Genomic DNA, 13,705 nt, shown 5'->3' on the forward strand with positions numbered 1-13,705 from the left:
GATTTTTGCTTGACAGATTGTGCTGGCTCATACTAATTAGGAAGAATATCAGAGGAGAGCTTTTTAATGAAATAAAAGAGTGTACTTCAGAGGTAGTCTTTGAGAACAGAGTGTATTTAATAACACTCCAGTGCAAATCTCCAGCTCCCAAAACTGAAATATGGACATATACCATAATTTCAGGCACCCAGCTTAGGGAAGCCTAGGGATGGCATAGAAAATCACCCTTACAAACACCTTTTCTTCTGTTTCCACCAGAACTTTCTAGATGAATGAAACAAAACAATATTTAAAATGTGTTTGGGAATAACACAGAGGTTTATTGGAAGGCCAATCTTTCCTATAAATTGTACAGGTGTGTTGAACTTTTTGTGTGTCAGGAGACAGACTGGGGTCCCCAGGCTGGGCTGTGGTGCCTGAACTTGATGGGTCCAGGTTCTCCTGTGCTCTGCCATTGCTGTACTCTGCAGTAGTCACCTGAGGGATATATCAGGTGTCTTTAATAGCATAGGTGCATCACAGTTCTTTCCTCCTCTCTCACTCTGCTTCCTTAGTAGGATGTAAAAAGGCTATTTCTGCCCCAGTTAATAATCCAGGCAGTGGTTTGTCCTCTGGCCATTAGAGAAAGGACACACAGAAATGGTTTTCCATAGAGTTATCTTCTTTTTGTATTTACAATATCTAATACTGAGATGCTTGTCAAAATGTTGCTTTGAAGGCATTTTTTGTTAAAAGACGAGCTTAAATTTGTTTATGAGTAATGCTTAAGTGTTATTTATAACCACCACGTGTAAAGGTATATGTATGTATACATGGTAATATTGCTAATTACTTCAATAGGTAATAAAAAGTACAAAAGTATGTTGAAATAGCCTGCCATTTAACAATTACAATGTCATAGATTTGCCATGGCCTCAGCTACCTTTTATATTCTCATGAACTTCAGAACCTTTTAAGGATGTAAATTGTACAAACAGTGAGTGTATAAAAAGTATGAAAACTAAATTCAGTTTATACCAGCTGACAACTAAGTACCACAGTTGTAATTTAATGACATTTAAAACTGTATGGTGTTTGATATGATTCTATTCACCATTTAATAATAATGCATCTCTGTTGGCTTTAGGGATGATACTGCCAATTTTTAATAATAATAATACAATGATTCTCAAGATAGGAATTTCTCATTATTAACTGGAAAAATGAATGTCCATGTTACTGACATGTATGCTTATGTAGGATTGTTCTGGTTCTCCTACTATAAAGTGAGAAAAGGTTGAGAAGGTACTCAACCCAGTACTATTCATAATATTAAAAAGATTGATGCTGCAAATTAACAGACAATGGCAGGCTCAGAAAAATAAGATTTAAATTTCAAGATTAGATCAAGACGAAAACCAGAAATTTTGCTGCACTTGGAAAAAAGAATTCCTAAAATCTTAACAGGCATTTGACTATATCTAGAAATAAACTGGAAATGAGAATGTTTTATATTCTTTCATACCACTGTGTCAGTGGGAAAACCTTCTCCAGCTAAGTTAAGCCTAGTGCTGTTCTGAATTTTTTTCTGTCATCATTATAATCACAAGTATATTGCATGTAATACTGTATATATTCATCTTTTTTGCAGGCCAACCTTTACAAATCGGTGCCTATAGTAACTGAGAGTCAGCTGGTATGTAGAGCACAGCTGTGATACACTGTTTTCAAAATTTGCACGAGCACAAAATTTTATTAATTATTTACTTCCTTAGTCCTTTGAAAAAAATCCAATCAATTTCTTTTTACAAAGCTGCATGGCTTCTACAGAGCTGTATTGGTTTTTTTTCTGTGCTGAATTACAATTTTTTCTGTGCTGAATTACAATTTTTTCTGTGCTGAATTACACACCTGTTTCAAGTAGCTGTAAATCCTGACACTACTTGTAAACCCATGGGCCAAATGCCAAACTACAGAGTCATGCTGGATCTTGAGGTGCATGACAGCAGTAGAATCAGCTGCTGCTTCTTGGACTCTTTTAATATTCCACTTATATAGTTTTGTTTAAATGTGAAATTATTCTACCATCTATTTTCTTCTTACAATCTATTTTACATCAAAGATGCTTTAATGAGTGAAAAGCAAGGGTAAGATCAAGTAAGAAAGGGAAATTATGTATCAGATGTTCATTTAAGCTCTGATCACAAATTTATCTTGTTGGAGACAAAATTTCTGAAGAAGAGTCAGAAGAGAAATCATGGAGCCTGCCCAAGTGACGGTGATCATTAATAGCTGCTTAGGGGAAAAAAGATGTGGATCAGAAATTTTTCCCTTGTATTTTAAATAATGGAATCTTAGGGACTTCCTGAATCAATTTCTTCTCCTAGCAATCTTTGACTAATCTGCTTTCATGATTTTTCCAGTTACTTTTTGAATTTTGTTGTATTTTGATCTTTATAACATTCTCTAGCAGTAGACTTTACTTTTAAATTATCCATGGTGCAATATAGTACTTTAGTCCTTTGTTTTAAGCCTATGACTTGACCTCAGTTCTTGTACTGAAATAGCAAATAATTTTTCTTTGCTTTCTAAATAACGCAAGTTTTTTCTAGGTATTGCAATAATATCTAGACCTAGCACTACCAGTCATGTCTATTTCATGTATAAAATTAAAAATTGCTTGGTCACTCTTTGAAAAGTATGGATACTATCCCATATCACTGATGATCCTTCTTGCCCTTCTCTGTATCTTTTTCAGATATTTGTTTTTGAGACTGGGAGACTAAAACCATAAGCTGCTCTAGTATAGCTCTGAATACAGAACTTTCTATTTACATGAGGATGTGATAAGGTCCTTTATTGCTATTTCTATTCCTTTCTTAATAATTTATATTACTTTATTTAGTTCTTCCTACTTGTATTGAGCAGCAAGCCAATGTTTGCACAGAACTATACACAAAAAAGTCAAGACATATTTCCTGAGTAGTGAGAGCTGGTTTCTCAGCTAATTAGCTCATTGGTGCATGAGCATGAGCAAATTTGGGATGTAGTTTAGTTTTCTGCTGTGAAATGTGTCAATGCTGAATTCAGTTATGTTTCACCTGCCTTTTATTATTCATTTACTCAGTATTTTAGGATCTCTCTGTAAGTCTTTGCAACAATATTTTTAGTCTCCTAATTAGTATTACCACCAAACTTTGTCACCTTACCAGACAATCTTTTCTGTCTTATCTGCATCCATAATTCAAGCCCAGATTCCCAAGCAGATTTCTCCAGAACTCTGTGACTTGTTCCAGCGCTGGTGCTGTGGACAGGGACACCTTTGACTAGACCACATTGCTCAGAGCTCCATGCAACCTGACGAGGGCTGGGGCATCCACAGCTTCTCTGGGCAACCTGTTCCACTGCCTCACCAGTCTCACAGCAAATAATTTCTTCCTAATACCTAATCTAAACCTGCCTTTTTCTGTTTCAAGCAATCTCCCTTGTTCTGTCACTGATGGAATGGGGTTGCAACTGGGACCTGACCCACCAGTTTCGGCAAGATCCCAGGGGCAACCAGGGTGATAATAACGGGGGAGAAAATTAGAGGTGAACGTGCCCATACCTCTGCCAACATTCAGTCTTCTCATTTTTTGGACAAATACTATGCAAGGCTTATTTTCACACAAAATAACCTTCAGTTCCTGAGGGAGGGTGGCCCTGCACCCCAGCCCAGCCTGTAGATTATTTCTATTTGTGCATTTGCTCACTTGGGCCAAACCCATGCCAGAGAATTCCCTGGCACTAGGTCAGTATCACTGATTATGGGTCAGCTCTGGAACTTGTGTTTTGGCCCTGTGTAATTTGCTGAAAGTTCTGTGCACATATGATGGCAGCCCAGTGCTACCATGACAGCCTTTACCATTTTTTCATGTTGTTGTAGGAATAACAACAGTTTCCTTGGCAAAACTTAGTTTTAAATTGTTTCTCAGCATGTCAGCTGGGACATTTGTCATCAAAGAAAGAGTTCAAGTTCTTAGTTTTGGATCAAAGATTTTATGTAGTTTGTCAGAGTGCTAATAAAGTGTTTAGAATTCTGGTTGTTGGCTGATATCTGTCACTCTGTTAGCAGAGTTAGACATAAACATATGACTCAGCCAGCATTTGAGTACATGATGTTGTTTAGAAAATGCTTCCTTAAAAGCATTTCTACAGCATGCATTTGGAAGAGGTTTCTTACAAAAGGAGAGTAGCTCATCCTTGATGATTTCAGGTACCACAATGGGCTTTTGATTGCGTGGTTACATGGTGTGGAGGAGTGCCAGAAGACCACATGTCCTTTGTCTGCATAATAATGACTTGACAGCAACTGCACCTTTCTTTTTAAATTTATATTTATTTTGAAAACCAGACATTTTACGGATGCTTTACAGAAATATTGATAGAAAAATAAGCATCTTTTGGTGAATCCTACAAAGATATAGTCATGAAATATGGACTAGCAATTCAGTAATAAGCACTGCATCTTTGAAAAAGTTGATCTTTGTAATGAAAATGTTTTTGATCCAGTTTGACAGTTACTACTCTTTAAAAAAAATTAGTATCACTGCATGGCTGATTTTTTTGCTTTCAGTTGAGTATTTTTCTTGCTTGATGAGACAAATGAAAGGGCCCCAATATGTGGAGAGGAGGGAGAGTAGAAAACACTAATGTAAGAGAAGATATTTTGCTCCCTGGGCCTTGCTCTGCCCAGGAGTGTTATGCTTATGCCTGCCTCTGCTGCCTTCACCTCAGACCCTGGGCTGAGCTCTGTCCTTTCCCAGGGAAGAAGCAGAGCACAAAACACCCTCTGCACCCTCCCCTCAACGGACATTGCTGGATGCCTGCAGATCCTGTTTTAAGGGGATCCATGACTCAGTTTACACACTACATCCAGCAATCTCAGCTGAATCATTTTAAGCTTACTTTCATAGTAAACTTCTCTTTTTCCAGACTGACTGATGAAGTGTATTGCTATTATAAATAGACAGCAGGGTATTATTGAGTATACCTATGAAGTGGTCCAGCTGGAGAAAGACTGTCCTTGCACGTCCCGGCTAGCTATCCAGCACTGCTAGCAGTATGGGGGCACTGTCCCGATCTCTGTGGTTCAGGACAGCACCTGAGGCAAATGCTCTGTGCTATGACAGCAGCGCAGCTTGTGGTAGGATGTGGCTTGGCTTGTGGCTACAGTCAGCAGAAATAAGAAGAGAGCGCTCTCCAGCTGTGGTGAACCCAGGCTTCTGGGGTCCCAGGGGAAACTGACAACCGAAGACAACAAGGAAGGAGTTGCAACAGTTTATAAGGAGGGAGGGACACAGGGGAGGAGTCAGTCCTTGGACGAATAGGGTTTCAGAGGGGAGTGGGATACAAAAGATTGACTTAGGGAGAACCCCAATGGGGATAACTTGAGGGGGCCCCGGCCCCTGAGCCAATCACTCGATGCTCTAGCTGGAAGTTTCTAGAGAGTTCTAGGGAGAAGGGTGGGAGCACCAAGTGACAGACAGGGCACCGGGGAGGGATTTGAGAAAGGGTACATTGATCTCCAAGGCAACTGGGGAGGAGTTGGGATAACTGGCAGCACAAAGGAGGGAGGGGAGAGCCAGGGCAGAACCATTACATGATAGGGGGAGCAGAACAGTCCAACTTATACAGACAGAACACAACATATGTATTTATTTTATAAATAAATCTAATAGTGAATCAAGTTTCTTCTCTTCATTTTTATACCTGGTTGGATACTGTGACAACACTTATTTCTCAGTCCCAGCTGGGCAAGCTGCTTCTCTGTGCTGCAACCACAGAAGGACCTCAGCAGCAGTCCTGTTGTTACTACCTTCATCAGTTGTGACAGAGACCACTTATTTTCTATGGGTTTGTCATAACAGAAGAGAATACAATGGACTCATTTAAAAGTTTAAATTCAATCACGGATCTTGGAAGACTTGACTACTTTTAAATTCCAGTGAGAAAGTGTACTTTTTCTTCCTTTTTTGGCTCACTGAACATGTCTATTTCAAAATTATCCCTTAGCCTCTATTTAGAGTTTATGCCACAATCCATCTTGTCAGATTTTACAGTAAGAATTAAAAAAAAAATCACAGATATACTAAATTGAGAAGGTAATAGTCAAATTTTTTGGTTCACTGGTTGATGACCAAGGAATTTTTTCTTGGTGAAATAATCCAATTTGTCTGAAATGATGAGTATCACATATCCATGCTGATCAGATCCTCTAAAATTGTACTTTTCCAACTGAACTCTTAAAGATACTGTCACTGTCACCGAGGTGAGTGGCTCTAGTGCTGGCATGATTGGCAGTGGAGCGCTGCAGTGGGGTGCACAGAGGGGCTCCCTGAGCCAGGGGAACCTCAGAGGGAGCTGGAGAGAAGAACTGGCTGGATGGCCAGGCTCAGACAGTGGTGGGGAATGGGGTTAACTGGCTGGTGGCCAGCCACCAGGGGTGTTCCCCAAGGCTCAGTATTGCAGTCTGTTCTGCTTAGTATCTTTATTGATGATCTGTGAGAGAGGATTTAATGCACCCTCAGCCAGTTTGCAAGTTGGATGTTGATCTTCTGGGTAGGAGGGTTCTGTGCAGAGGGATCTGGATCTGGACAGACTGGGTAGATGGGCTGAGGCCAATTGTATGAGGTTCAACAAGGCCGAGTGCTGGGTCCTGCCCTTGGGTCACAACAGCCCCATGCAGAGCTACAGGCTGGGGCAGAGGGGCTGGAATGGGGCCCAGTGGGAAAGGGCCTGGGGGTGCTGGTCAGCAGCATCTGAGAATGAGCCAGCAGTGAGCCCAGGTGGCCAAGAAGGCCAATGGCATCCTGGCCTGTATCAACAATAGTGTGGCCAGCAGTTGCAGGGCAGGGATTGTCCCCCTGTACTCAGCACTGCTGGGGCCACACCTCCAGTGCTGGGTCCAGTTCTGGGCCCCTCACTGTGAGCAAGACATTGAGGGGCTGGAGTGAGTCCAGGGAAGGGCAGTGGAGCTGGTGAAGGGTCTGGAGCACAAGGGCTGTGAGGAGCAGCTGAGGGAGCTGGGGGTGTTTAGCCTGGAGAAAAGGAGGCTCAGGGGAGCCTTATCACTGTCTACAAGTGCCTGAAAGAAGACTGTAGCAAGGTGGTGATAAGACAAGAGGAAATGGCGTTAAGTCATGCCAGGGAAGGTTTATATTGAACATTAAGAAAAGTTTCTTCAAGGCTGCACAGGGAAATGGTTGAATCACCATCCCTGGAAGAATTTAAAAGATATATAGATGTGGCTCTTAGTGATATATTTTACTGGTGGACTTGGCAGTGGTAGGTCATTGATGGGACTCTATTATCTTAGAGGCCTTTTCCAATAAAAAAAAAAATCTATTCTACATGTGTATCATTTACAGTACCTGAAATCAGTATTATGTCTCCACTTTTGGTACTCTGTCTTAACATTTCCACTCATTGGACACAATATTCTGCAGGTACTTAAAAGATGTGCAGATGGAGTGCTCAGGTACATGGTTTAGTTGTGAACTTGGCAGTAGTACGTTTATGAGTGGACTCAATGATTGTAAGGGTCTTTTCTATCCTGTGATTCAGTGACTCTATGACTCCATAACATCCAGCACACAATCACTGGTATTATTCCCCAATAAGACTTTTCCTAACATGCTTCTGCCTGGGTGTAAGCTAACAGCATCACAGGTTGTCCTTGTTTCCTTCACAGTTACTGTTTTGAGGAGCCCAGTGTGAAAGCAGATGTGTGGCTGTGCATAAAGTGTGACTTGAACTAATCAAGCTGCAGCTGAACAGCCAGAAAGAAAAAACAGCCAGCAAAACCCACAAACCACGGTCTGACAGCTCTGTAGCTATTTTTTGTCAGTAATAAACACATGCCAGTGATGAAGTTCTGTGCCTAAAAGCAGTTCTTGGCACTTTTCCACCCTATCTGTATTAGAAGTAGTCCAGGCAGCATGACACCTGAATAATTTTGGTGGTGAAACACATCATTAAGAAAATTTTTTTAAATATAGTCAGTATAGCCCCACCAGAATTGACTTGTCTAACAAATATTCTGTAAATGGTAAGGTGTTTTATGTGATTCTTCTTCCATCTCTTTTCTCCTGGGTGTGCTATGGGTCAAGACAAAACCTGGTGTTATTCGTCCCGTGTTGGTGAAAGCAAAGAGTACACAGCAAAAGGAGGAGTCCTATCAACCCAATCCTTTTAAAAAGTACCTTGAAGAAATCAGTGATCAAAATATTGAGCAGGTGAGTAGCTCTCACTCTGAAGGATTTTGTAGCCTCAGCTAATTTCCCTAAAGGAAATGAAGGAATGATGAAGGAATAAACATAGATCCTTGTTTTGCTCCTGTCTCTTCTTTTTTTTTTTTTTTTTTTTTTTTTTTTTTTTTTTTTTTTTTTGGCAAAGTGAGATGATTCCCTAAGGGGCACCTGGATCCTAAAGGAAAGTCTTCAAGCTGAGATGAGCAGCTGGGCTTTCTACAGGGCCATTTTTCTTTGGTGATGTAAACACCTGTATGTTGAGGAGAGGAGCTTTTCATGACATCTGTAAGAAACATTGTAAAAAAGAGGGTGGAAATCCTGTGCTTCCCTATCAAACAGATGTCTAGGTCGTATCTACTAGAGAGTGCTGCCTTCATCTGGGGCCCAGACCTGAAACCTCTCTGAAGAGAAATGACAGTGAGGACAGGGCAAGGTTCACAACTTCTTCTCCAAGGCAGACTGCAGGGGAGCCCCAGTGTGTTTCTGTTCCACTTCCAGTCCATGTCTCCCCCAGTCCATATCTCCCCCAGTCCATGTCTCCCCCAGTCCATATCTCCACCAGTCCATGTCTCCCCCATTCCATGTCTCCCCCAGTCCATTTTTCCCCCAGGTCCATGTCCATGTCCCTCCACAGACTGAGGGTACAGTTGTACCACATGTGATGCTGGGGCAGCAAAGATGCTGTCTTCTCCCACAGCCCTCTGCACGAAACTGTAGGATCACTTTGCAAAAACACATCTTGGACTGTGCTGACCTGTATGAGGCATTATCTCAGAGAAACTCCAGATAAATGGCTGTGACAGCCTTTCCCCATGCATTTGTGTTTGTGTGCATTATTGGGAAAAAAACCCTAAATATGATACACAATCTGAATGTCCCTGTAAGAGTTTGTTATTAACCTATCCAGTATGTTCCGGATCTTCCATCTGGAGGGAAGTAAAATGAAGCCAATAGTCCTCTTGTCAGACACAATGTGAATAAAATACCTTACTAATTGAATTTCTCTTATTCCTGTGCCTCTCTACGCACATTAGACATTTTTGCAATGGCAGCCCCCTCTTCTTCCTTTTAAAACAGAATTTAATTAAGAATTTAATTTTATCTCTTTCCATTCCTCTCCATAGCTCTGATTTGATGTAGAAAAATCCAAGAACTCCTCAAGAGTACTGCAGCAGTACAGAGGAAAATAATTGTGGTTATGAGTGGGTTTCAGTGACATATATGGGTGGCATCAGAAGGTTTCCATAGACTGTAGAGTTTATATAAAGTATAAGAAAAAATGAATAAAAAATGGTGATTTTTAGTTTGACTTTGAACTTTTGAGGTTGGCAGTGAATATCTGAGTTCAATGACTACAGGTGAGTTGATAGTGAGTAATTCACACTTTAACTTACTGAAAGCCTTCAGATTCCAAGGTGCTGTGCTGCCATTTCCTGGCATGAAAGAGCAAGAGAGTTATCTGGACATTTTACTATAGAGCTTTTGCTCTAGGGCACCTCAGCAGAGCCTTCCTGTAAAGGCAGAGGCAGTTCAGACCTCCCTTTCATCAGGGCTGGACACTGATTATGATGGCTATAGCTTTACTAATGAAAGTTTACCAAACTTCCTCTTTTCAGACAAATACAAACCTGGGGTTATTGCCAGGGTTTGAAGCATTATGACATTTGAAGCGAACTCTGGAAACCAATCAACTTACACTTTATAAATTACTTGTGGCACATATTACTGAAATACTGACAGCATAATAAGTCTAATGTTGTTACAGTAGAAGGCAAAATTATTTATATGAAAGCTACACATTAAAATGAATAAAAAACCCCCTGCATTGTCTTTAATAGATGGAAAAATTGATTTCACAATTAATAGGTTCAGTTTTGCTTCCTTTATGCAAATGAATTGTTGTATGCTTTATAGTACTGATAAATTGGTATCTTTGTCCTAAGCTAAGTAATATTACAAGTTGCTGTAAAATACATGCTATTTTAGAAGATCTTTGTGAAGACATCTTTGCTCTGAAAAAAGAAGTAATGACTTGTATTCAAATGGATTCACTTAACAGAAACTGGTTTTGTTAGTGTGAGATATGGCTATATGATTCTCGTTGTGGTCTCATAGAACAATTAATAGTATAATAATATGCAGATCTAGGGAAAACACTGAAGTGCCAAACAAGACAGCATATGCTCTTAATTTCAGCTCCTGCCTCCCAGAGCAGGTTCATGGTACTGGTATCATATCCCTTGTGGGTGGAGGGGACTTGGATGCCCAAGTGAGGATGTTCACAATCTTTCAGCACCTGTGAAAATTTCCTGAGGGATTTTAGTGCCTGTAGGAGGGCTGCAGCACTGACTGTGGAACTGGGCTTGGTGCCAAGACAACAGCTTGAAAATTGCTCTGGTTGTCTCTAACTGTGAGGTTTTTAGCCTGTAAAGACTAATGACTCATTCTCCCCCTTCACCTGCTCTCAGTAAAAGCATTTTTGGCTGCATGCTGGCTCACTTCTAAGAGGGGGAGTTCTTCCTGCCAATATTCTCCCCAAATTGGGTAAATTTACTGCTTGCATGGGATATAAGAGCTGGGAATTAAAACTAGGAGACTGGAAGTTAGGCATTCTGTTCTCTGTGGAAGAGCTGGTGCTATTCTGTCCTCAGATAAGAACTTAGGAGGCATTAATTGTGGCTGTGGGCTAAAGTGCTCATACTGTTACAGATTTTCCCTGTTTTTCTTTGAAGATTTTCCCAGTCATGCATGGGAGGTTCAGCTCTTACATTTCTATTCTCTTTCTCTCTCTGAGTTTTCTTTTCCTTTCTTTCTAATACTGTTGCCAACAACAACCTCGCTAGGTAACGTTGCTGCCTCTCCTTCACGTAGCCCATCTTGAAAGGACAGACCCTTTCAGGCTGCATCTCTGAGGAGGGTAGAGAGTAGATGTGATTCCAGATGGCATCAGCTTTATTAATTTATCTCTTTTGATTTTTCTTAGACCTCTGCAGTACCTCCCTGCCCTGCTGAACCTCTCAGTGTGACACTGAGCACTGGTGACTGTGTGGGTGACATTCAGTTTGAGACATAATGATGCAGCCAGCTGTAACTGCTGACCTTCAGCTTCACATCCCTCTGTTGAACACTCTAGGTGTTCTGCACACCAGAGAGTAGCTTGTTTGTTTTTCATTTCATTGAGAAATATCGTTATGTGGAAAAGTCAATTTCCTTTAGAATGGAATAGTTTTTAGTTTAACAGGTAGATGATCTCACGCAGATAATCCAAAGTAATTAACAGAGAAAAAAAAATCTAAATTAGCAAAGATCATCCAGAAAGGATGTAGTTCAGCTCACAGATATCTGTGAGATATCACAGATATCACAGATATCACAGATATCACATCATCTGTGTTCTGAGCACAGTGTGTATAGATTTAGACTCATGTGCCAATAAAATTTATAAACCAAGGAAAAGCCCCAGTTTATTTTGGCTTTTTTTTTTCATATTAGCATATACTGCCACCTTTTCTTTTTGTTTTTTTCCCACCCTGAGGACCTATACAACTGGTATTACTGTTACCTAGTAGATATCCACCCCTCAAACACTTTTTACAGACAGAGTGTAATGTTTTTGAGGTTCCAATCCAACAGTATTAAGCTTCCCACATTTTTAGATGCCTTTACTAGACATTATGTTTTTCCCATCATGAGAAAGAATTTTTTTTCTCTTAGCACATTTCAATAGCATCCAGGATTTTTCTAAGTATGTTTCACTTTGTTCAAAAAAGAACCATGAAATACACTGGAACTGGAAATAAATCTGCAACAGTGCTCATATGACAGCTTTATGAAGATTTTGATTTGAAATTAGGGAAACAATTTTTTTTGGAGGAAAGTTAAGCATTTTGCTACATAATTATATGAAATGACTCATAAGGAATGTTAGACAATTCATATGCTTGCAAATATTTATTAGCAAGAATGCTTACAGACCGCTTTGTCATTTAAAAAATAAATTACTTCGGGACATGGAAGAAGAATGATAAGGATGAACTAAAGAGATATTAGTTCCATTTGGTGTGAACCTGTGTGACCAGTTTGCAAAGGTTTAGCATTAATAGGGGCAGGCCTGGTGCCTTTGAAGAGGCACGGCAGGAGGCAAGGCTTGTGTGAAGTGGCTGGGCTGCTGCCCAGCTCTGATCCTCTGTTTGCTCATGCTCACTCTTTTGGTGGGCAATGCATTAGCTTCTGCTGGAACTAATCACAGCTCTTGTCACAAATTTTCTGGTTCTTTGGCTCAAAGGCACAGCACAGTGGAGTTGCTGGTCTAGACAGCCAGCCAACTAAGTGAGAATCCAGGATGTATTATGTCAACAGCCTTGACAAAATCTAAGTGCAAGATGTGTGCCAAAACCTGGGTATGCCTCCTTGACTCTATCCCAATTATTTTGAAAATCTCTTTTTAAAAAGGGTTTTAACCTTAGGTGCAAAAAGAGCATACATATTGGGTTTTCTTAACCAGAAACACTATTAACTACTGACAACTTAGAGCAGCAAAAAATATTGTGTATGCACCTTCACTGGTTTAACACTTAAATGTCTCAAAAGTCTTGTTGGAGTCTTGCTAAAAACCCTGGAGTGCTCCTGCTCATATACAGATACAGCTATCTTTTTTACCTTTCAGACACCATTTTTACATGGGTCTTGTTCCTGTTTTATTAAATCCCCTAAATATGATGATTTTATCCTAGCACAGGATCCTTTAGGGATTTTCTTTTCTGTCGCTTGAGCACCAGTTGAGCTGCAGGAGGGAGATGCACTGGACCCCAGTCAATCAAAGTATAAGTGGATTAATGGGACATCTACTGCAGGTTTTTGTGTGTGCACTTTCATGCCAATCAAAATGTTTAGTGTAGATCAATTGTATTGGCATAAAAGTTCAGTACCTTTCCTGGATCCATCAAGATCTAGGAGACATAAAATGCTGCAAGAAAAGCACTTTGCTTTCTGCCCAGACTTCTTTTTTTTGCACCCATTAATTTGTTTCTGTTTACTTTTCTTTTTTTTTTCATAGAAGATTGTCTCCCAAACCTTCTCTATCCAACTAAACTGATCCCTCCAGCTAAGTCCCCTTTGTGTCTTCCCTCCATCTCCCTCACTGACTGTCCAAACCCTGGACTTTCAGCCACTTCTCTTCTATTGTGTGTGATGTTCATGAGAATCCTTATAGCCCTTACAGACACAACTTTTTGTACAATAAGGTGAGCATCAAGTATAGTGTGATTCAAGATCTGTGTAGGCTGTTATTCTTTTAATTCTAGGCAGAATTCAGCTGAGTCATTAGGATTCAGTGTTGGCAAGAGCTATGGGAGAGGTATCTCAGATGAGCCTGTGTGTCCAACTTCCCTGGAGATGTTACAGCTTTTGCTTTCCTTGACACAGCTCCTGTTGGG

The 13,705-nt window shown here is 40.4% G+C and overlaps 1 protein-coding gene across 1 annotated transcript in view; it reads left to right on the forward strand.

Moving 5' to 3' along the window:
• Window positions 1-13,705, forward strand: part of MLIP (muscular LMNA interacting protein) — a 104,338-nt gene that overhangs the window by 69,740 nt on the left and 20,893 nt on the right. Inside the window, 2 exon segments of the mRNA XM_036381258.2 lie at window positions 1,631-1,675; window positions 8,130-8,255. Of these exon segments, the coding sequence (XP_036237151.2) occupies window positions 1,631-1,675; window positions 8,130-8,255 (171 nt within the window).

This window comes from Molothrus ater, chromosome 3, assembly GCF_012460135.2.
Source record: "Molothrus ater isolate BHLD 08-10-18 breed brown headed cowbird chromosome 3, BPBGC_Mater_1.1, whole genome shotgun sequence".
NCBI lineage: Eukaryota > Metazoa > Chordata > Aves > Passeriformes > Icteridae > Molothrus > Molothrus ater.